Here is a 22744-nt window from a genome sequence, read left to right on the forward strand (position 1 = left end):
CCCTGGGGAAAAGCCACATTGCGGGCCTGGCACAAGAGCCCAGATGCTGCCCAGGAGAAGAGTGGAGGGAGGAGGAGCTGGGGGGGCACCATCACCACCAGTGCATTAATGGGGACATCCCATGGCATAGGGACATCCCATAGCATGGCAGGGGCATGGGTCAGCAAACTTGGGGGGGTCCGGCCTCCCCATGAAGGTCACCAGCTCATGCACTGAGAATGGCAATGCCATTCGTCCTTAACCTGCACCCCTGGGCACCCTCATCCCATCATCCCCCTCCAGTCACATCCCAGGACTCCATTTTAGGGTGACCCTGACCCATCTGCTCCACATGCTGGAGGAGAGCAGCCCAGGGGCATGAGATGGCCAGGGGCAGGAGGGGACTCCAACCTGTCCCCTCTGGGGCTGGAGGATGGGAAGGTGCTGATGGGGGGCTCCAAAGTGATGTGGCTCTCACTCCCCACTCTGGCAAAGGGGGGCCCGAGGAGGAAGAGTTGAGGTTACCGTCTTTTCTTTCGAAAATCAGTCCCGCTACAGCCGAGGGGTGGAGTTGGCGATGCCCACGGTGCCTGGACACCAGGGTCCCTCCGGGCGGGCAGGGGGACGCGTGTCCCCGCCGAGGCTGAGCCCTCACACGGGCAGGGCGGCCGCTGCCTGCTCCGGGTCTGGGGCGCCGGGGGGGCGGCGGGGCCAGGGTGTCTGCCGTGGGAGCCGCACGTTGTTGTTGGCTGCCTCCAGGCCTGGGGGGAGAAAATGGGGGTTAAAATGGGGGCTTAGGGGCTCCCAAAGCCCATTGGCATGCTTGGCTCATTTGTTCAGGAGGGATGCAATTGAGTTTCGCCAAATAATGCCCACCTCCCCAGCCCCCCTGTGGGTTTTGGCTGCAGGGGGGGCTGGCAAGCACCTGCACTTACCTCTTGGGGCTATGGGTGCCCCTTAAATCCCCAATTTCCCAGGAATGCCGAAGGGCAAACAGGAAGTGCTGCACACCATGGCTGGGTTTTAATAACCCAAATGGAAGGGGGCTGCCTCTGCCCCCCCATACCCAGTGAGAAGACACATGCAGATGCTCTGTGGGGGCTGTACATCAGGCACTAAGGGATGTTGTCACCCTGGCCAGGACAGGGAGGGGACCGGCAGCAATGCCGGGGCGCGGGGCACCAATCCCCCCATGTGATGGGGCGCGAGGCGGGCGCAGGCTCTGGGGGGGTCATACCTATTCCTCAATGTGAATGGGGCAGGAGTCCGGCGCGGCGGCTGCGTGGCAGGAGAGACCAGAAGGCACATGGTGAAGGTGGGAGCGTTGGCGGGTCGGGGGACATGCACGCGAGCGAGTAAACCGTGAAGGGCCAGGGGGTGACCACCTGCGAATGGGTCTGGGACGAGGATGAGGAGCCGCCACTGGGCACAGTGTGAGTGGGCTGTCACGCGTGGTGCCCCCCAGGGTTTCGTGCCAAGGAGAACCGAGGGGTGGCCATGCTTGGCATGTTGGGGAGCCACGTCCCTGCACTCTTCCTCTCCGCCTGCAGGGTCCCGGTTAAAGCTGGGGACCTGCCTTGTGTCCTGCTCCCAAAACAAACAGAGGCTCCGTGTTGCTCTTTGGAAGGGGCTGTACCCCCAAAGCAGAGTGGCTGCTCCCACCAATGAGGTTAAGCCAGAGATGAGGGCAGCTCTGGGCCTTGGTGGGGCCATACGGGGGCACCCCAAGTCCAAGGGCAAGCGCTGAGGCTTTCCCAGAGAAGCAGCAACAAAAACCTGCTGCTTGCTGATTTATGGGAGGTGACAGCTGCTGTTTCAACTGGCTTTTTGTGGCAAGCTCAGGCTGGAGAGCAAGGCACGGTAAGTCTGTGAATCCCGGAGAGAATGGATAATTACACAGGACCACACACACACCTGCACACACGTGCACTGAAATCCCATTAAGAGCTTGATATTGTGTAAGTCACTGCAGTGCTCTGGAGCAGAGACCCAGCGCAGCTCAGCACATCCTTGGAGCTGGATGCAGCAGGACACGGTCTGGCCCCACTGTGGGGACCTGGCCCCGTGCCCACCTTGGGCTGTGGGAGGTGGGTCCCCCCCGCCGTCAGCAGCCATCAGACCTGCCCTGCGCACACCGGCTGCCAAAGAGCATCCCGGCGAAACCCAACCGGCTCGCCCAACCGCTGCCATATCGCTTACAGCTCAGCTCAGCTGCGGCTTTAAACCAGCAAAAGCCCTCGGGGGATTTTGGGTCTCCTGCCGCCTCCCACACTGCAGCTCCCCAGCCCTCTCCACCTTGCTGCCAGCCCTTCCAGCAGCCACCTTCCCCCGGTTTCTCTTTCCAACGCTGCCTCAGCCACCCTGTCCCTGTCTGGAGAATGCTCTGAGCCCTGGGGACAGCCCCTGCAACCCACTGCACAGACCAGGGGTCTGTGGGTATTATTTAAACCTTGTGTCCTATAAAATCCCTAGGATGTGGTGTTTCGACTCCTCCCAAAGCCCTTTCCCATCAGGCCGAAATCTGCAGAGATTTCACACCAATGCTGGGGATGAGCAAAGCTTTTCACTCTGAGCAACCATGTCCCGCATCTTCATCCGTGACAGAGATGGCAAAAACCACCCCGTGGGTCTGAGCATGGCTAAGCCTCCCCACAAGAAAAACTGGGGGAGGAACAATGATGATGAGGATGGTGATAATATCATCATCTCTGGTCAAGGTGTTTTTCTTTCAAGAAAACAGCATCTGTCCCCAAAGTAGAAGTCCATCCTGTTCTTGCCAGCCCCATGGATGCGGTTACATCCAAACCTGCAAGAAATCTCTGCCAAAAAGGACTTTTCCAGTGCATGCAAACTGGCCCCGTGATTGCAATCCAGCACCACGAGCATTAAATTGCGCCTTAAATCATCTCTATCGCGAAGCAGCCGAGTCCCAATAGCAGGTGGCTGCTGACAAGGAGCAGACAGGGTCAGCGAAGGAAGGAGCTGCCCTGAGTCTAATGAACAAAACCAACGTTGCAAAACACCGACTGCAATGAGGAAATGACCAACCGGCCATTACAGCTGCTCTCCTTCACCACCCTAGATCCCCCAGCAATTCCCAGCACCCCAGGACAATCCTTCTCTAAACCCTTTAGGGCAGAGCTCTGGAGTGATCCCCTCTGGCCCCTCTGCCATCGCCAGGGGACCAGGGGCAGCCCCGAAGCCCCCGCTCTGCCCGCCCTGCAGCAGCCCCCGCTGTTCCCTGCACAAGGGCTCCAAGCAGCGCAGCCACCGGGCGCACGGACAAACATGGTGGCCAAAGGATGGGAGGCGCATCCTTGGCTGGGCTCAGCCCGGGGGCCACATTCTGCCCCCCAGCCTGGGGGGCAGACACGAAGCCATCACAGTTCTTGCAGCTGAGCAAGAATTTGTCCCCATGCTGGGGCTGTTTTGGGCTGCAAAGCCACCTCCTCCTCATCCTTCCCCTGGCACAACCACAGGGGACAGGGGCAGGCATGGCTTGGGCTGGTGCCATGGCCAGGGGATGCTTGGCCAGGACCCCCAGCAAAGGCAGGGGGGCCCTGGGACACCCCAGCCCCCTCCCCGCCTTCCCCCGGGGCTCAGCCTGCTGCTGCCAGACGGCGATGAAGGGAACATGGGACATTTGTGGCAGGCACCTTTTCCTCGCCAAGAGCCTCAGCCGTGTTTCTCCAGCATGGAAACACAGAACAGATAAGGAACAGACAAGGCAGCGGGAGAGAAAGCTTTCCTCGAGGAGAAGGGAGGGAGAAAGGACTTTTGCCTCCCGGGGAGGGCCGGGCTGGTTCCAGCCACCCTCCTGTCTCTCCAGCACCCACTGTGGGTCTGGGACCTGCCACAAATTTAGCCGAAGGGACAAGGCAGGGGCAGAGTTGCTTTTAGCTTGTCCACAAACGTATTGATGCAGACCTGGACCCTCAGAGGGTTTTGTCTGGGCTTTTTCCTCCTGCCCGGTTTTTACCACCCTGGGCTGATGGAGAGGAGCCTGCATGGGGACCAGGGGTCACCAATACATTTGTCGTCTTTCAGCAACTCTGGCCAGGGAGGGAACACAAGCGTGGGTTGAGAAAACCGTGTTGGCACAGAGCGAACATGAACTTTCACACGGACGGAAGAGGCTGGGAAGGAGAAAGAAGAGAAAAAAAAAAGAAAAGGGGGATGGAGAGAAGGAGAGGAGGAAACAGAAGAGAAATGGAAGGAATGTGGGAGAGAAAACGTGAAGAAATGGAAAAGATGGGTGAACTTTGGGGCTCTGCAGAAGGACAACTCAACCTGACATGCCCCAGCTGGAGGAAGAGGAGGGGGAGGCAGGCAGCCCTTGGGCAGGGCTGGCCCAAAATACTGCTGTGCTCACTGTAACTCCAGACCAGGCTACTGCTGTCCCACAAAACCACAGGGAGGGCTGGTGTCCCCCCGGGGTGCCAGCAGCCCCCTGGCCAAGGGACAACACCCCCAGCAAAACAAGTCTGCAACCCCCCTCGGGGACATCCCGGTGGGGACAGGTCACCTTGACCTATGGTGACGTGCTTGGTGCTCAGCCCCACAGTGGGACAGGCGGTGGGGTGCAGTGGGGACAGCTTGGTGGGGATGGGGACAGTGGGGATGATGGTGATGGTGTTGGGAGAGGAGGGATGGATGCAAAGGGCTGAGGTGATATAGGGAAAAATGGAACTGTCCCCCCCAACCCCAAGTTCATGTTCAGCAGATGGCCACTCACCAGGTAAGCAGGCCTCAGAGCACAGTTTATTGTCCAGCGCTTTCACGTGTGCGATGCCCAAGTCATTGTTATTGTCACACCTCAGACCGAGGAAAGCGCCTGTCCTCGGGCCTGGAAGGGAGTTAAGGCAGTTAACGCTGCGGGGGCCGCCGTTGCCTTTTAAGCAGTGGGGTGGGGGAATATAGCCTCTTTTCCTTTCCCCTCCCCACCCTCTTTCAAAAAAAAAAAAAAAAAATTAAAATGACATATCTAGATGGGAGCGGGTGAAGAGTGGACAATAACGCCTGGGCATGGTCCGAGCTGCTCCTTTCTGCGTTGGAGGGCAGTGAAACAGTGGCGATGGGCTCCAGCACATGAGAACCAGGATCTGCTCCCCCACCACCGGCCCGGGGTTCAACCAAACCTTCCCCTGGGCATGGCCAAGCGGTCCCTGGTTGGTAGAGCCAGGCCACGGTGTCACCCGTCACCTCCCACCGGCGCCTCTCCGGCAGCATCAGCACAAAGGCAAAAAAGCCGCAGGGATGCTGTGGGGAGGCAGCAACGAGATTGCATGGGGCAAAAGAAGCTGTAGCCAAGCTTTGCGGGAGGAAGATGGGGGCTTTCAGGGCTGCGGGAGGTAACTCTGCTTCTGAGCATCGCCTGTATGAGAGATCAGCCCCCATGCTGTAACCCGCATCCATTGGATGCAGGTGACTAAACCTCCAGAGGGATGTTCCCAAATAACACCAAGAATGGGGGCAGGACCGTGTCCGAAGGAGAAAGGCCATTCTGCTCCTGGAGGGGCTGGGATGCCCGTGATGTCCACCACAAGCCCCAGTTGTCATATTGGAGTACGCCTGTCAGCAGGAACCTCCCCGCAGGGCAGAGGTCGTGTTTTGGGGAGGGGTGTTCCTGCTTCCCAGCTCGGCTGAGCATCCAGGCTGGGCAGGGGAACAGTTTTGGTTTATTTTTGCAGACCAGAGACTTGCAGAGGTGGGAGGGGGCACACTGGGGGCCTCCCTATCACCCAAAAGAAATCCATGGTGGCTGGTGGCCGATGGCACAGGGATGCCCATGCCTTTCCTGGGCTATTTGAGCACAAGAGGGGAGGCAAGAGGAGCCCTCAATGCATGTGTTGGCTTGCAAAAAGCACATTGAGGACAGGCCAAAAAAAAAAAAAAATTAGGAAAGTATCGCAAAGGGAAGAGTTTTGCAGTCCCTTCTGCTGGGAACCAGTCTGGAGAGGGGTCCCCAAGGTGGAGACTCTCATAGATGTGAGGAAAAACCTTCTTGGTGAGGGGAAAAAACAGGGAGAAGCCTCTTTCCCACTTGGCTGCTTGGAAACACCACCATCACCAGCTGCCACCTGCCCTGTGGCCCGTGCCAGCGTCCCTGGGATCCCCGTGGCCACCGGCTTCCCCCCACCCACTGGTGTTCATCCCACCCATGGGTGCCCTGTTGCGACAGATGCTTTCCTAGAACCAGTGCCTACAGGGCCACCCAGAGCTGCCCCTGACGGCAGCTGGGGACAGCACAACATCTGCCACGTGCTCAGTTGCCCACCAGTGACACCAAACTGAAAGCGAAGGGACAACAACAACAACCCGGGGCTTTTTACCGTCTTCCTGCGTGGGAGAAGCATCCTCATCCTCCAGCACATCGTTGCCCTGCGGCACAGGTGAGAGGCAGCCAGTGTTAGCAGCCCCACGGGGCTGTCTCCATGCCTCTTAGGGGGACACCCCTGGCCCCGGGGGTTTCTGTGAACCAGGAAGATGATCCTGGACAGGGGACACCCCCACCACCCCATCCATCCCCAGGGCAGCCCCATCCCAGCCCTGCGGGGATGCGGTGGGCACAACCGGCGTCCCCACGCCACGCCGGGTGACACCACGGCTCCCAGCCCCTCATGGGGTGGTGACGTTACCTCAGCATCACGCTCCTCAGCGGAGATGCTGACAAAGTTTATATCTGGGGACTCCACAGGCGTCGACTGCAGGAAGAAAGTGGGAAAGACGGAAGATTAGGCTAGATGCGAGGAACAAATTATTTATAGCGAGAGTGGTGAGAGCCTGTCCCAGGTTGGCCAGAGAGGTGGTGGATGAACCATCCCTGGAGACATCCCAGGCCAGGCTGGACGGGGCTCTGAGCAACCTGAGCTGGTGCAGATGTCCCTGCTCATGGCAGGGGGGGCACTGGGGGAGCTGGGGAGGGCCCTGCAACCCAAACTATTCTGTGACTAAAAAAATAAATGCTGATGGCTTTGGGGGAGAATTTAGATCCCAAGGGGAAGCTCTCAAACCTGGGGACGACAGGCACCTTTAACAACCCCCCCAGCCCCTACCTCTCCATCGGAGGCTGTGGCGCTGGCGGCTGCAGGCGACGGGAGCATGTCCCCCTCCTCCTCCTCCTCCTCCGTGCCGGGAGCGACATAGGAGCCGGACATGGAGGAGACGGTGTCGGTGCTGAGCTGGGAGTGCTGGCTCTGGGAGGAGGCCATGGACATGACGGACTGGGCCAGGCTGCTGCTGACGGGCTCTGGGGGAGAGCGGGGCCTGAGCGGGGCTGCCAGACCCCCCCAGCACACTGGTGCAAGTTGCGGCACAGCACCGGCTAATTAAAAACGGGGCTAATGAGGAGAAGCAAGGCATGGAGGAAGGACCCAATGCATGCCATGTGGGTGCAAAAGGTGGAAAGCTGCCAGCAGTGGGTCGTAGGGGCTCACAGCACCCCATCCCTGGGTCTTTGGGTGATGAGGTTTAGATTGGATATTGGGAAACATTTCTTCCCAGAAAAGGTTGCTGGGCATTGGAACAGGCTGCCCAGGGCAGTGGTGGAGTCACCATCCCTGGAGGGGTTTAAAAGGCATGGAGGTGAGGTTCTTAGGGATACGGGTAAGTGCCAGCATTGGGTTAACGGTTGGCCTTGATGGTCTTGAGGGTCTTCCAACCAAAATGACTCTGTGAAACAGGGGTGACTGGTGCCCCCATGCCTCCCCATCTCTGGGTCTATGGGGTGATGAAACAGAGGCAATTGGTGTCCCACGTCCCCCATCTTCAGGTCTATGGGTGGCAAAGCTGAGGTGACACCCTGGGGCTTCACGCAGCACCCATGGCAGGGTAGGAAAGCACCACGCAAACCCCCTCTGCATCCCCGCGCAGCATGATGGATCCACGACCGTGAGCCCGCTCTCCTGTCTGGCCAGCACCCGTGAGCCCAGCTGTGCCCTGCTGTACCTTCTGGGGAGGAGATGGTGGAGGAGAGGGGGGTCCCGGTGCACGAGGACTGGTCGATGGCTCCCGATGACGACAGGGTGAGGTTTTCGCTCTCGGGTGTCGCACCGCATTCCTGCGAGAGGAGTCCATGGAAAGGACGGGATGGGGGATATTGGGCAAGGATGGATCCGTCTCCCTCAGGCATCTTTAGGGATGGAGAAAGAGCCACGAGGAGCAAACCCCAGCCAGACCCTCTGGTCCCAAGCCACCCCCAAGTGCCTCGGCTCATCACCAGCATGTTTTGAGGAGCTCTCACCTCCTCGCGCCGGGCAGGGGATCTCCTCCGGGAGACCCTCAGCTCCGACTCAGTGCACGACTTCTCATCCTCCTCTTCGGGCAGGATGGAGGAGTTCTGCGAGATGGACCTGCCCGGGGTGGGGGGAATAAGGCAGAGGGCTTCAACTCCACCTACAGCCCCCCAGCCCCCCGCACCCATCCCAGTACTCACTTGGAGATGCTCTTCTTCAGCTTGAGCCCCGGGGGGCCACAGTCAGGGAGACGCTCGAGGGGCGAGAGGGTGCACAGGGGGGGCAGGGGGCCGTCGCTGCCGTAGGAGGGCAGGGTCCCCGTGGCAGGAGGGTCCCCCAGTGCCCGCCGGGTGGCCGGCGAGGGTGTCAGCGGCCCGTTGAGGGCTTCCAGCAATGACACCACCTCGTAACCTGGGGGGATGTTCTCCGTGGACTGGGGAGAAGGAGGAGATGGGATGAGGGTCCCCACCCTCGGACACATTTCACTGCCCCCACCCCTGCTCCTGGCAGGATCAGGATGCCCCCAGGGAGAAGCCAAAAGCCAGAGAACAGACAAACTATTAATACCTGCACAGAATGAAAGCCTCAAATCTGCCGTTTTTCCACCCAACAAAAAGCCTTTTTTTTTTTTTCCCCAAATATCAAACTTGCAATTTTTTTGCAAGATCAATTTGCATTAATTAAATAAACAAACCCTGACCTCGGGAAGCACATGCACCCCCAAACCTCCCTCGTCTGGCCCCAGTGGGGTGGGGGGCACTGACCGAGTGCTCCTCGGAGTCGGAGGTCTGCGAGGCGATGATGGGGTTGAAGCTGGTGGGTGAGAGGGGACCCAGCTTTTTCCTCATGGCTCGGATTTGAAGCAAAGCTCGGAAAGCTGCGGCACCAAGGATGAAGGTCGGGGTGAAAACTGCGTGCCAAAAGGAGACACCTCCTTTCCCCCTAAAATGTCACCCCATTTCCCAGAAGGGGCATCCCCGCACGGTATGTGGGGCTGGAGGGACTTAAAAACCCAAGGATGGGAGACACCAGCCCACTCCATCCCAGTGATGCCACCTGCATCCCAGAGATGCCAGCCCCCTCCATCCCAGTGATGCCAGCCCACTCCATCCCAGTGATGCCACCTGCATCCCAGTGATGCCAGCCCCCCCGGCCCTTACGCAGCCTGCAGATGGGGCAGTTGTTGGCCTGGTAGCGCAAGGTGTCGGCGCAGGTGTTGCAGAGGCAGAGGTGGCGGCAGGGCAGGATGAGGGTGTCACGCACATCTGAGAGGCAGACGACACACTCGGCGCTGTTGTCACTCACCTCGTCCTCGGCCACCTGCCCCACAGGAGAGATGGGAACCACTCAGCATCCCCAGCCCCCAAGGCATGAGGGTGGGTGCCCTTAAATACCAGCTGGGTGCCCCAAGAGCTGGCTGCAAGGTCCTGCCAGCGGCCCTAGGCTGCCAGGTCTCCAAACACAACCCCGGGACCTTATCCCTCCCCTCCTGGAGGCTGGGAGATGGGGCTGGAGCCATCAGGCACCCCACAGAGGGACACATCCTTCACTCCAACTTCTACATCTATATATATACAGAACAGAGGGGGAGGCATGTCCCACGCTTCAAGCCCCACGGTGCCCTCCTAAGCCAGCAAGATCCAGGCACCGTGATCCTGAGAGACCACAAAGGATGGGGGGAAAAGGCTCAATCCTTCAGCTTTCTGCTTCTAGCAGCTTCGACGCCAACACCAACCACCTCCATCACACCAGGCATCTCCATGTTGTGCTGCAAACTCTTGCCCCAAGTGTGTTTGAGCTGCTGGACCTGTGCTGGGGGAAGGGGAGGGGGGACAAGGGAAGACCCACGGGATGCAGGTTGGGGGATGCAGGCAGGTACCTTGGAGTCCTGCGTGTTGTACTTGTTCTCGATGCCGTAGATCTCCTGCAGCAGGTAGCTCACACCATCCACCTGCAACCCCATGGGGAAGGCGTGAGGAGCAGAGACACAGCCCCCGCAGCTCCCGGCCCCCTCCTCGGGCGAGCCCTCCTCATCCCTGCACGTTCTTGCTTTCTCTTTGCATCGATGCACTTCAAATTGCCGGTGGTGCCCAAGCTCCCTAGGAGGCAGGAGCAGGGCAGGGGCTGCTGACACAGGAGTTTGCTGCTCCCCAAAAGCCCCTTGTTGCCTCCCCCGCCAGGGATGTGCAAGGCGGTAGCTGCCACCGTCCATGGGGACACATGGATGGATGCATCCTTCACCTTAACTTCTACATATATAAACTCACCAAGTATTTTGGAAGGACAAGGCTGCTAACTCACAGCATGGCTACCATGACATTAAGGAAGAAATTTTTTTACACTGAGAGTGGTAAAACACTGGCCCAGGTTGCCCCATCCCTGGAGACATCCCAGGCCAGGCTGGATGGGGCTCTGAGCAACCTGAGCTGGTGAAGATGTCCCTGCTCATGGCAGGGGTTGGATCAGATGAGCTTTGAAGGTCTCTTCCAAGCCAAATCGTCCTGTGATTCTATGAGATGTATAGCAGACGGGGGGCATATCCCACACCTCAAGCCTCACGATGGCCTCCTAAGCCAGCAAGATCCAGCCAGCACACCCTCAAGGGACCACAAAGGCTGGGGGAATAAATGCTCAATCCTTCAGCTTTCCGCCCTGGCAGCTTCGATGCCAACACCAACCACCTGCACTGGACATCCAGACACTCACCACTTGCTTCTGCTTGAGGGGCTTCACGCAGAAGGTGCCATCACTGTGCTGGAGGGAGGAGAACACACGGGTGGGCACGGGGCTGAGGACCTCAGGGACTGCCATGCTCGAGCACCCACCCACCTGTCACCGCTCCCACCTCGCTCCCAACCAGCCCATTTTGCAGCAATTTTATTTTTTCCCCAACACCCTGGTAGCAGGCAGGTGTGGGATGTCACACATGTTGCAAGGCTGGAGACTTGTTGGAGCGAGGAAGGTGTAATTGAGACCAAACGCCTTAAAAGTGAGTGCTTAAAAACCAAAGATTTTGGGGACGTTCCCAGAATTTCAGGAGCAGACCCAAACCAGCCCCAGCCCAGGAGCACCATCCCGAGCCCCACAGGGTTTCTCCGGGCTCTCGCACCCCATGAACGAGGGGGCAGGATGGGGTAGCGTGACCCCAGCTTTGGCACTTACCTTCTCAAAGGTGGCCAGCAGCACGTGGCAGTGCCCGATGTGCTCTGCAAGACACAAAGGGACGGGCAGGGCTCAGGGGACACGCAGGGCTGTGGTGGCAGCAAGGAGAAGCAGGAGGCTCTGCCCAGTTGGTGCAAGGGCTGGTATTGTGGTGCCAGCAACCGGGAAAGCCCAACCCAGCAAGGAAGCCCCTCCTCACCCTCGCCTTCATCCACCACCGCCTGCACCACCATGGGGTACACCTCCCGGTCCAGGTCAAAGCCCAGCTGGAGAGAAACAGGAGGTTTGGTGAGATGGAGCAGCACTGGAGGCTTCACCCCACGTCCATAAACCATAGCCGACCCCGTGGTTGATGCCACAGGCTGGTGGGACCCACCTCCTCCTCGCTCCACTCCGAGGGGTCCACGGTGTGGGAGGGCAGGCAGAACTGCTGGCACACCCCCCGCTTGTAGTGCACCGTCTCCGACTGCAGGCTGGTGTCCCTGGGGATGTAGCTGTCCCGCAGGGACAGAACAGAGTTACAGTCACCACAGATGTCCCCCAAGTTCCTCCCAGCCCCTCAAGGTCACAGGGATACCAGGAAGATGAGAGAGAGGTGGGTCACTCCTCCCCTTATGGATACTTCTTAGGGCTTGAGGTAAGAAGTCCTAAAAAGGACTAAACCCATGGGGCTAAAATAACCCCAGGGACAGGAGGGGACAGGGACAATGCTATAGCCAACCTGGGGGGGACCAGGAGGAGCAATGATTTCTCCTGGTCTCAGCTCTGACCTGGAGGTAACAAGAGGTGAGGAGCCCCCTCCATCCTCAGCACCACCACCCTGAGGAGGGGAGATGCTCCAGGAAGGAAAAGCTCCATCTCCATCAGCACAGCCCCACACCCTGACCACGGGGGAACACTCGGCTTGGGTGGACACACACGACAGACTGGGGCTCCTCACCTTGCCACCCCGTTGTGAAACTCCTCGCTCGCCTGGTAGTAGATGGTTATGGCCACACGGGCATCTGTGTCGAAGGTGAACTCCACGTTGTAGTGCACCTTGGCTTTGCTGTCTTCTTCCCCCGGGGTCTTCACCTCCTCCGAGCACCTGGGGAGCACAGAGGGTCCAGGACATGGGCACCCCTCATGGACAGCTCGGGGTGCCCCAGGACTGATCCTCTTGCACCGATGGCCCCAAAAGGGGCTGCCCCAATCCATCAGGGGAAACTGAGGCACACCAGGAGGGCCCAGCTTGCCCAAGGTCAAGCCTACAGCCTGGGAAGCACCACAGGCAGATTTCAGCCATAATCCCAAACCACTGGCCTGGCCGCAATCCCCGGCCTCCCTCCAACAAAGCTTTGGGAAGGTGGGGGAGGAAGAAAAAGCAAAGCCCTTCAAAGGCAGCACTAAGCTCCTTTAATCTCGCGGTGGAGCCAGCACAGCCGGGAAGCTCAGCCGTGCCAGGAGGGGAAGGGGCACATTTGACAGCGGTGGCTCGTCCCTCTCCATCCAGCTGTGCTGAGATGGGCTGAGAGCATCCCTGCGCTCAGCATCTCCTGCGAGCATCCAGCCAGACCCTTCCCTTCCCAGGGGTCATGGCTGCGGGGGGCCCAGCCCCATCTTCCCCCCGACAGGACTCACTTGACGAGGCGCAGGGTGTCCTTGCGGATGTTGATTAAGCTCCTGAGGGTCTTCACAGGTTCCTGAGGAGGTGGAGCAGCGTAAGGGAACTAGGATGAGAGAGATACCGGTGAAGGCAGACGCACGAGGGGGGGGTTACAGCGGCCATGGACCTTGTCCTGGGGCCCCCCCAGCGACCCAGTCTTGACCTGACACTCTGTACAGGAGGACCTGGGGTGCGCTGCACATCTGGGTGGGTGCTGAGCACCAACAGCTTCCACTGGCACTTGGGTACCAGATAGTGTGATGACAGGGACATCACCTCTGCAAAGAGCAAGCCCAGAAGCCCTTGCAGGGGATGCTTTCACCAGGGGACACACAGAGAGGGGCTGTTCCTTGTCCCTTTGGCCGGAGGGGGATGCAGGGTACAGGGCAAGCAGGCAGCATCGCTATGAGGGAAAAGTGTTGTGCCATCCTCCAAGGTGACCCTGTCCTTCCTGTCCCCCTGCACCCTCCATGGGGGTTACAGGTCTTGCTGGAGAGAGGGGACACCCTCTCCTTGGAACCACAGCCACCCAAGGGACACTGCGGGCACTGGGGAAGGGATGTAGGAACCATTTCCCCATTCTCCATTTCCCAGGTAGGTTGAGCCCCAGGAAGGGATCAGGCCCCCCCACCGGGGGAGCAACACAAACACGTGTTGAGAGATGGATGCTTACGCTGGGATTAATGCCCAGCTCGTTAGCGAGCTGTCACCCTGTGCCAAGGGACAGCCAGAGCCAGGAGGGTGTCAGGTGCCACCGGGGATGGCAGATGCTCACCTGAGCCAAAGGGCTCAGCGCTGCCATGGGAGAGGGAAGCGGCAACGAGACGGGCTGCCTGGGGCCCTTCATCCCCCCACGCCACCCCCAGCCCGGACAGGGGGCTCAGGGACAGCAAGGCACCCGCTGCACCCCCGATACCGAGGGGACAAGACAGAATTGTAGATGGCACTTGGGGATGTCCTGTGGGGAGCCAGGTGCCCATTTCCCGTGTCCCTGGCGCCCTCACGTGGGAAAGCCATTGTCACCTTCCAAATCCCAAAAGCCACCGTCACCTTCCAAATCCCAAAAGTCCTGCAGAGCAGGATGGATGGAGCTGGGGGAACAGGCAGAGCCCCGCCTCATCGCTGCTCCACCTTCACCTCCTGTGTCCCACCATCCCGCAGCTCTGGTCCCACTGGTGACATCGAAAGGCAGGTTAAAACCTGAGCAGGACCCAGCACAGCTGCTGGCAGCAGATGCTGTGAAGATGAACCCACAGCACCTTGGAACTTCCCCCACTCCCTCCCCTCTGGGAGGGGAAAAGGGCAGCTGAGTCATTAATCTGGTGTTAATGAGATTCTTAATGAGTCACAAGTGCTACACAGGCACCTGCAGAATCACCCAGTTGCAGCTGGAAGAGAACAAGTGAGAAGAGTCTCCCAGCTGCAACCAAACCCTGTCACAACACGCCACGCCATGTCACGATACATCCTCTGCTATCCAAATTAACGAAGGAAGCCAATCTTCCTCATTCGCACCTCGCCCAGCCCCGCCATACCCAAACCAGCCCGCAGGAACTGGCAGAGCCCACCCCAGCAGGGAGAGCACCCATGGGTGCGACCCCCCAGCGCAGCACCCGGGTGGGTGATGGGGGGCGCGGGGTCCCCAGGGTGCAGCCCTGCGGGGGCCATTGGGCCGGGCAGGATGGGGAAGCGCCACAGGCAAATTTCTCGCTGCAGAAACTGCTTTGCCGTCACCCGTTGGGCACTTTCACACCCACGCCTGGGATCTTTTTTTTGAGGGTGGGGGGATTATTGAATGAAATTTTGCAAACCGGATTTGCACATCAGAAAGGGGCTGTTTAAAGGACTTTTTTTTGCATCTCCTCGATTTAAATCAAGCTGAAAAACAACAGAAAACACACCTCGCTGTAACTTTTACCCATTTAAGAACATGAACCACGTGCCTACAGCAACATTTGGGTCAGGCCAGTTTCTGTTAAAGTGGGAAAAAAAAAACCACGCACACAAAAAAAACCCCTCAAGAAGTCTTTCTTGGGGTTTTTCTACAAGCAGAGCCAGGCTGTTTTGCGTGGGCAGGGAAACCCAGCAGCACGGTCCAACAGTCCTCAGTTTCCCCCAGCCACCTCATGTTCTCCAGGTGCCACAAGCAGCTTCTCTGCCCCTCAGCCCCTGCAGAGGTGTCCCAGCACGGTGACTTAAACCTGCAACGCCTTTCCCAGCCCCTTGGGAACCTGTTCCGAGCTGGAAAATCCAGATTATCACGTATCTGTGGAGGGGAAAGTCTGCCCAGCCTCTGGGTGCTCTGCACATCCCCGCAGCAGCAATGTTAACAGCTCAGACGAGCTGCTCAGCTCAGGGAGGACACAGGACACAGTTTTTCCAAGGCCTCCTGCCCCTTGTTACCCAAGGAACCCAAAATAAATCCCCCATCAAAAAACACTGGCCACCTCTGCCATGTCCAGCCCAGCCAGGGCTCTCCCAGCAGGCCAGAACACCAAAGCAGCACAGCCAAGAAGCAGCATCAGAGATGCCCAAACAGCTCCTGGACACAGGCTTGGGCCAGAAACAACACGGCTCCTCCCCAGTAACCCCCCTGGGCCCCCAAACTGGCCTGAGCCGAAAGCCCAGCTCCAAAACACCCCCGCTTCCCAGGGAGAAGGGACCTCGGTCACAGCTCTGCAGCCCGGAGCCGCCGCTAATTAAGCCAGAGCAATGCAATTGAGTTTGCAGTGCGATATTAATTCTTTCTGCTGTTTCCAAGCTGTTCCTTTACCTTCCCCTGCTGCTTCTGCTGTCGGGATGTCTGACATGGGAACAGCTCGCTGGGCAGTTTAGAGGCTGTTACTGTAATCGAGAGGATTTCTCGGCACTTGCTGCTGGAGAGAACCTGAGTGCTGACTTTGCATTTTCACAAAGAATGGAGAAAGGCCCTGGCTTTGCTCACCCAGTGTTCATAGCTTTTGGGGGGGGGGTGGCTCCTGCCTTTGGCTCTACCAGGATCCCCACACTCTGGCACAGCCTCGGGACCAGGTGCTTCCCTACTGAAGGGCCGTACAATGCTGCCAAAATGCTCTTAAAACCAATTTCAAGGTGGAAAAACCCAAATAGGGATGGCAGCAGCCTTGCCAGCCCAGCACAGAGCCATTAGCATCAGGTACATTTATCTCAATAGAAAAACTTCGGTGCCTTTTAATTCCTCACTTAGAATTTTTTTCAACACTTGGAAAAAACACTTCTTCAACACTCTTGGAGAGGGAGCGAGAAAAATTGGACTAAATCAGCCCATGACCCCTCACCATCTTCTTCACTGGCGGGTTTGTGCGTGCAAGCAGCCCTCGAGGGTCAGAAAATACATTCAGGTCTGATGACCCACAACAAAGGTACTGGGGAGAGCAGCACCCAAAGGCAGAGGTCACACAATCGCTCAGTCCTTTCCCAACCATCTGCAAACCTATTCACCCATCGCAGCTCAAGTTTGGAAAGATACAGCACTAATGTGATGTTGCTGTGGAGCGTGTGGATGTGGGCACACAGGCTGAGAGGAGATGTGGGTCAGCCCCCGAGGGAGGACAGGCTGCTGCAAGCTGCCAAACCTTATATCAGACATCAAAGAATCTGCTCAGGCCACCCCCAGGCTGGCTCTGCCCTTGGGGGGTGGCAGCCAGCAGCCTCACACCGTGCACCCCCATGACACACACAGTCACCACCACTTTGGGAAGGGGCACACCCAGGTCCTGTGTCCCCCCGCCGCCCCGCGTCCCGCCAGCGCCCACCACCACGGGCCGGTTCCCCAGGAAGTTGAGGTCGCTGTTCTCGCCGAACAGGTAACCCTCGGGGTGCGTGGAGTCGAACTTCTCACCGCCCATGATGAAGTGGTTGGCAAAGTAGCTCCCTGGAAAGAAAAAAAAAGAAAACAGAGATGGTCTGAGCAGAGGTGGAGGATGGGGCTTCCACCAGGTGATGGAGCAGCACAAAGCCACCAAATCCGTGGCATCATCTCCAAGGTCACCTCCCTATGAACTTTTTGGGTTGAACTCATGCCCTGGCATCCTCCAAGCAGGTAGAGGCAAAGGGGCAGATGGCCAAGAAGAGACCCTTTATGGTTGCCTTCCTCCTGCCTCTCTTGTCCTCATCTCCCCCTCCCCAGGGAACCCCCGCAAGCCCCAGCCCAGCCTGAGCCACCCAAGGTCACCCCAACCTTCAGCCATCCCTGCGCTGGCGAGGGGTCAGCAGAAGTACCAGGAGTCAGGAGAGGACACAGATGGAGGATGGACATGGCACCTGCATCCCACCAGCCATGGGGACAGAGTCTGACTTGCAAAAACCCCACACCCGACAGCACAGAGCCACCCACAGCCCCTGCCGGGGACGCCCCAAAACTAAACCTTTGGGGTCTGCAGACAAAGGAGCTCAAGCCTGAGCTGCAGCTCTGCCTGTGGGGGCTGAAGTCAGAGCTCGCCGTTACCTCCCAGCAGATGCAGCAACTGCCCAGGGCTGGATCTGGCTTTAATATTGCATTTAAAACCCAAAACCAAGCCCAAAGCTCAGATGGAAGGAGGAGAGGGGATCTAACTCTGGGGCTGGAGGGACAAGCGGGGCCACACAGCTTCACCCAAAGGCCCCGTGGCGCAGGGATGCCCGGATGCCGAGTGCCCGTTAGCAAACGTCGACCATCAATTATTGATGCCTGCTGCTTTCTGGTCCCATTTTCCATGTGCATAATTTATAGGCAGCTCCCCAGGGAAGAACGCAGCCACGTGAAAAAAAAAGAAAAACAAAAACCAACAAGAGCAAAGTGCCTGCAGCAGCACGGCCAGGGGAGAACGGGGCCATCCACAGCTTTTCCTGGCTCTGACTTGGGGTGAGAGCAGGAGATGGAAAAGAATTATATTTAAACAAGCACTTGGTGAAAGCTGGAAAATGGAGCGCAGGCTCTCTGCAACAGCCCCAGCTGAGGTTTGGTGAGTGCTCAGGGCTCCCATGGGATGAGCAGAGGAGTTAAGGACCATGCTGCCATCACCCAGCCTCTCTGCCAGGGCTTGGGAGCACCCTTGGGTGCTGCAAGCTCCCCATGCACCCTGTGCATGTCCCAGGGGCTTCAGCTCCCCCTTTGCAGCAGATAGCACTGGTCCCACACTCCTTCCCAGGAAAGGTCCTCCAAAAACCTCAAGCTGTGCCAGGCTCTGCCCGGGAAAGCCCAGGGCAGCAGCAGGACCGTGCCAGCGCCTGCCGGTGACCCCGTGGGCATGGCTGGGTGGCAGAGGAAGGAATCACCTTTCCAGCCACAGCCACCTTATTAGCAGCTAATTATAAATCCTCACCCAACGCCCGCCCCTGGGGAAGGAAAAGCCCCGGGTTTTAATGAGATCTGAAACTTCAGAGGCCTGGCGAGCGTGCAGGAAGGGCTGAACACGGAGGCTGCTGGAAAGGAGGAATAAAACCAAATTGCCTGATGTTCCCAGCAAACAAAGCATGTCCTGCGTGCCTGCCAGCATCGTCACATGGGACATATCTGGCACCAGCCGGTGTTGATGACACTGTCAGTCCTTTTTCTCCATGACTGCCAGGGATGCCGCCTTGCCCAGATGCCCCGAGACGGGCGAGGACGCCGTGGGCACAGACCCTGGTGCGTGCCGTGGATGTTCTCTTGGCTCTGGCACGTGGTGGCACATGTCCTGCTTCGTCCCCCGAGCCATCGCTGTCCTGCTGGGCTCTGGCTCAGCTCTACTAATGCAGCCCCTGGCTCTTGAACGTCAGAGCCTGAATTTCAGCAGGGTCACAGCCCGGCTCTCCAAAGCAGCTAAAAAGAGAATAGAAAAGCTCCTTTTCAGCCCCTCCACACGCTCCCAGTGAGGGAAGTGGCAGGTTTTACACAGCCTGGGCTCATCCCAGCTGGGTGACCGTGGCACGGTGCTGGCACAAGGACACCCCGCGGCAGCAGGTGCTGCCACGGGCACAGCACTGCCTGGATGAAGCCCGGGGTGGTTAAAAGGCACCGGGTGCTTCTGCCCCAGGATGTCCCATCGCTGCCTGGTGAACCAGCCTGCCGCGGATTATTTAATTCAGCACTAGCCAGGCAGCGGGCTCCATTAACAGCCTCCGCTTGCTCTCCCTCCCATCACCTTTGCCAGCATGAGATCAGAGCCACTGAAGTAAATCCCAGCCTTTACTTTGAAACATTTCTTAACTAATCCCATTTGCAGCCTGCCTGGAGGGGATGGGACCCCCAGGATGGGAAGGGGAGATGCTTGACTGGGACAAGACACAGCTGCCCTATTCTAATGGGCTGCACCAGCCATGCCAAGCGAGCCAGCAGTGAAAACCACATCTGCAGAGATAGAGGAATGCCCTGGGGTCCCATGAGACACCTCCTAGGGCCACGTTTCCAAAGCTGGTAGCCGTTTCCAGGTGTCATTCGAGGCAGGAGAAGCGCTGCCACCGTGGAGCAATCGGCTCCGCTGCCCGTCACGTCCTCCCCTGCCTCCCTCTCGGCTGCCGGCAGCACTGAAGGCAAATCTCCTCTCGGATTAAAAGCGAAACAGCCATAATCTCCCACAGTCCCCCGCGTGCCCTTGTCCCGGTGCAGATGGCCATGTCACCTGGGCACCTCCTGCCACTGTCCCTGAGGGCTCTGGGCAGCACGGGGACTGTCACCGGTGGGGCCAGTCCAGCTGAGCACACCTGAAAGCCCTGATTTCTCCCTGAAAGCCAGAGTTAAGCATCTGCCTGGTGTTCTCTGCCAGCTGAGATGAGTTTAGGAGTGCTCAGCTGGGTGCATTTGCTCCCCAGGAGCAGGGCACAGGACTGGCACCCTCCACCCCTCTGTGGCCAGATATTTTGAGACCCCCTAATTAAGGCATGTCCAAGATAAAACCCCCTAATGCACAGAGCTGCAGCCCCTGCAGAGAGCAAGCAAAGCCACGGATGGGGTCATCCAGCTTCAGCTGGCATCAGGGTGACAAAGGCCTTGAAACCGCATAAATGGGGGAGCTGGGGGAGCCCCGCGGGAGGACGGGTTGCCGAGGATCTGCCATCTCCACCCTGCAGTGCCCCAGCTAACCCCCACTGCTGCAGATGTGCCAGCCAGCTGTGCAACCAATTCTAGATCAGAATTAAAAAAAAAAAAAAAAAAAGCCAAGCACAGCTTTTCAGGACAAGAGTAGGGTTTGTGTTGGCTGTAATTCTTCCTAAGGAGATCTTTATTTGTAATTAGCTAGTAATTTGTCACAGTGCTAACGATCCAAACGTTTACTTTATCCTATTAACTACCAAAATAGTTACCTATTAATCATATTCAGTGCCGCAAGGATCCTGTGGCAATCCCCACGCACACACACAGTACTCCTGGGCATTATCCACTGATATCAGTATTTTTGCAGCTCTGAAGCAAAACCCATCCAAGGACCAGACTCCATCGTCTCTCTCCATCATGACCCCATCACGCCCCCCTGGACACCGGCTCAGCCTGTCCCTTTGCATGGAAAACTGCGGCACAGAGGGGAGGGACAGATTTTCCAAGGTCACGCACAAGGTTTGAGACAGGGCCGGATTCGGGAGCAGGAGAGACATCACCGCCGAGCCTCAAGGCAGGGTGAGGAGCCAGGGGAGGTGACGTCTCCCCATTGCAGAAGCTGGGGTGCTGCTATGGGGCAGGGCTCTGGGAAGGAGGGATCCCCTCCAATCCCTCCCATCCCAGCCTCCCTCATCCTCCCGGGAATTTAAACCCAGGCTTTTCCAGAGCAGCCAGCACCGGAGCAACCGGCTATAAAAAGAGCGCCAGCCTTCCCAGCCCGGCACCGCAGAGCCTGGGTTCAAATAATAATAACAATATCAATTAAAGTCATATCAACTCAGCCAAGTTCGGGAGCTGGGTTTGGTTGGCAAAGGGGCATCCTGCGGGCAGACGCAGAGGTGACCCCGTCCCCTCCGCACAGCCGCTGGGTGCCCAGTACCAGCGCTATATTTTTAGGGTGCTCCCCCCCCAGCTGCGTGCGGTCAGGGTTCGCTTTGGGGTGCACAGGGGCACGTCCGACCGGAACAAGGTCGTACCCGGTCCCTGCCCTGCTCGCTCCCCGCTCCCCTCCGCCCAGCGGCGGCGCCGGGACACGGGACCCCCCCACACCACTGGAGCTCACCGGATTTCGGGGGGTATCTGTAGACGGAATTAGCGGGGATATCCACTTCCTCCACCCCTGCGTTTTGCCGGCTGGTCAGAGCCCCCATGGCCGGGCCGGGGCTCAGCGGGCGGGACGCGGCGGGCTGCCCTCCCGCCCGGGACCGGCACCGGGACCGGGGCTGCTGGCGGCCCCCGCCCGCAGCATCCTCCGCTCTGCGCCGCGCCCGGCACCGCCCCCGCGCCAGCGCCGGGGCTGCGCCAATGCGGGGCGGGGCGGGGCCGGGGCTGCCCCCCCTGCCCGGCCACGCCCCGCCCCACCCCGGCCCCGCCCCAGCTCCGGGATGCCACAGAGCTGGGGGAAAAGGGGGGAAGGCGCTGCCCCTGTCCCCCAGATCACCCTGCCCCGGTGTCCCCCTTCTGGTGCCACTTACCTGCCCCGCTCAGTGGCACACGCGTGGCCCCAGTGCCACCCAGCTGCCTCCATTGCAGCTCACTGGTCGCCTTTGGCATCACCTGTACCACTTGCCCCCCTGTACCATTCATCTGCCCCCTCCCAGTCACACACCCCACTGACCCCTGCCCACCCCAGTCTCACCTTCCTCCCACCCTCGCCCCCTAAGCCCCATCCCAGGGACCCCCAGAGACAGGGACAGCCCAGGGCTTGCTCTGTCCCCATGGCCCTCAACAGCCGGGGTGTCCCCTTGGAGAAGGCCAAGCCACCCCACTTTTCCCGAGAGGTGACCTGGTGCAGGGGGACAGAAACAGAGCAGCCACCAGCACAAGGGCTGAGCCCCTCCGGCAGCAACCCTGAGGCTGCACAGCGCTGCAGGGGGGTCAGGGAAAAAGCCCCCCCAGTGCACACCTTCATCCACTCCCCTCAGCTCTGCTCCACACCAGGAGTAGCTGCATTTGCCCCGTGCAGTCTCTGGAGGCAGGGAACTGCACCCCAACACAGCCCCAAACTCCCCCAGTTCCCCAGCATTAAGGTACTGGGAAGCACAGGGCACCTTCACATTTTCCCCTTGGGGATGAAGGTGAAAGCTGGACCCTTCGACCGCTCGCTTAAAAACCCCGGTGATTAATTAGTCCTGCAGTGAAAGTCAGTGGAGCACCACACGATTTTGATTTGAGTTGATAACACGAGTGCTATAAATATCACACGGGAGATGTGCAGAGAGGCGGATCAGCCGCCTCGATGTCCTCGGCTACTCAGCAGTGACGAGCAAAGGCCATCCCGGGGGCTCCCCGCTCCTCAGCCTCCCTGCAGAGGGACACACACGTTTCCCTCCCCGTTTGCTTTCTACCCGCACAGCCCCAAGGGCGGCCGAGAAAACCCAAACCAAAGAGCAGCCGCCACCCTGGCAAGCCCAGGGGCAGCTTTGTACCCCATTTTTCTGCCTGTTGTCATCACACTGGGACCTGTGGCCCTGGCTGTGACACCGTGTCCGCACCACTGGATGTCACGCCCGAGTGGGTGCCAGCATTGGCCAAAGAGGAGCCGAGGGTGAAATCAATGCCGGGAGCTCTGGCTCTCTGTGCTGGAGCCCTGAGACACCAGGGGCTGATCCCTGCTCACCCCCACACACATTTTGGGGAGCCTGTTCTGCA

The 22744-nt window shown here is 58.9% G+C and overlaps 1 protein-coding gene across 1 annotated transcript; it reads right to left on the bottom strand.

The window, feature by feature from the left end:
• Positions 1–617: 617 nt before the first annotated feature.
• RNF157 (ring finger protein 157) lies at positions 618–21322 on the bottom strand. Its single transcript, XM_065647660.1, has 19 exons — positions 21156–21322; positions 16794–16912; positions 12996–13084; positions 12316–12462; positions 11752–11869; positions 11575–11641; positions 11376–11419; positions 10920–10967; positions 10093–10164; positions 9374–9533; positions 8978–9090; positions 8414–8646; positions 8222–8330; positions 7927–8038; positions 7035–7228; positions 6618–6683; positions 6312–6360; positions 4715–4825; positions 618–740 (listed from the first exon to the last, which is right to left on the bottom strand). The coding sequence occupies exons 1-19, from the start codon at positions 21241–21243 to the stop codon at positions 631–633; spliced, it is 2049 nt and encodes a 682-aa protein (XP_065503732.1). The 5' UTR covers positions 21244–21322; the 3' UTR covers positions 618–630.
• Positions 21323–22744: the final 1422 nt, after the last annotated feature.

The sequence above is a fragment of the Caloenas nicobarica genome, chromosome 18 (genome assembly GCF_036013445.1).
Source record: "Caloenas nicobarica isolate bCalNic1 chromosome 18, bCalNic1.hap1, whole genome shotgun sequence".
Lineage (NCBI taxonomy): Eukaryota > Metazoa > Chordata > Aves > Columbiformes > Columbidae > Caloenas > Caloenas nicobarica.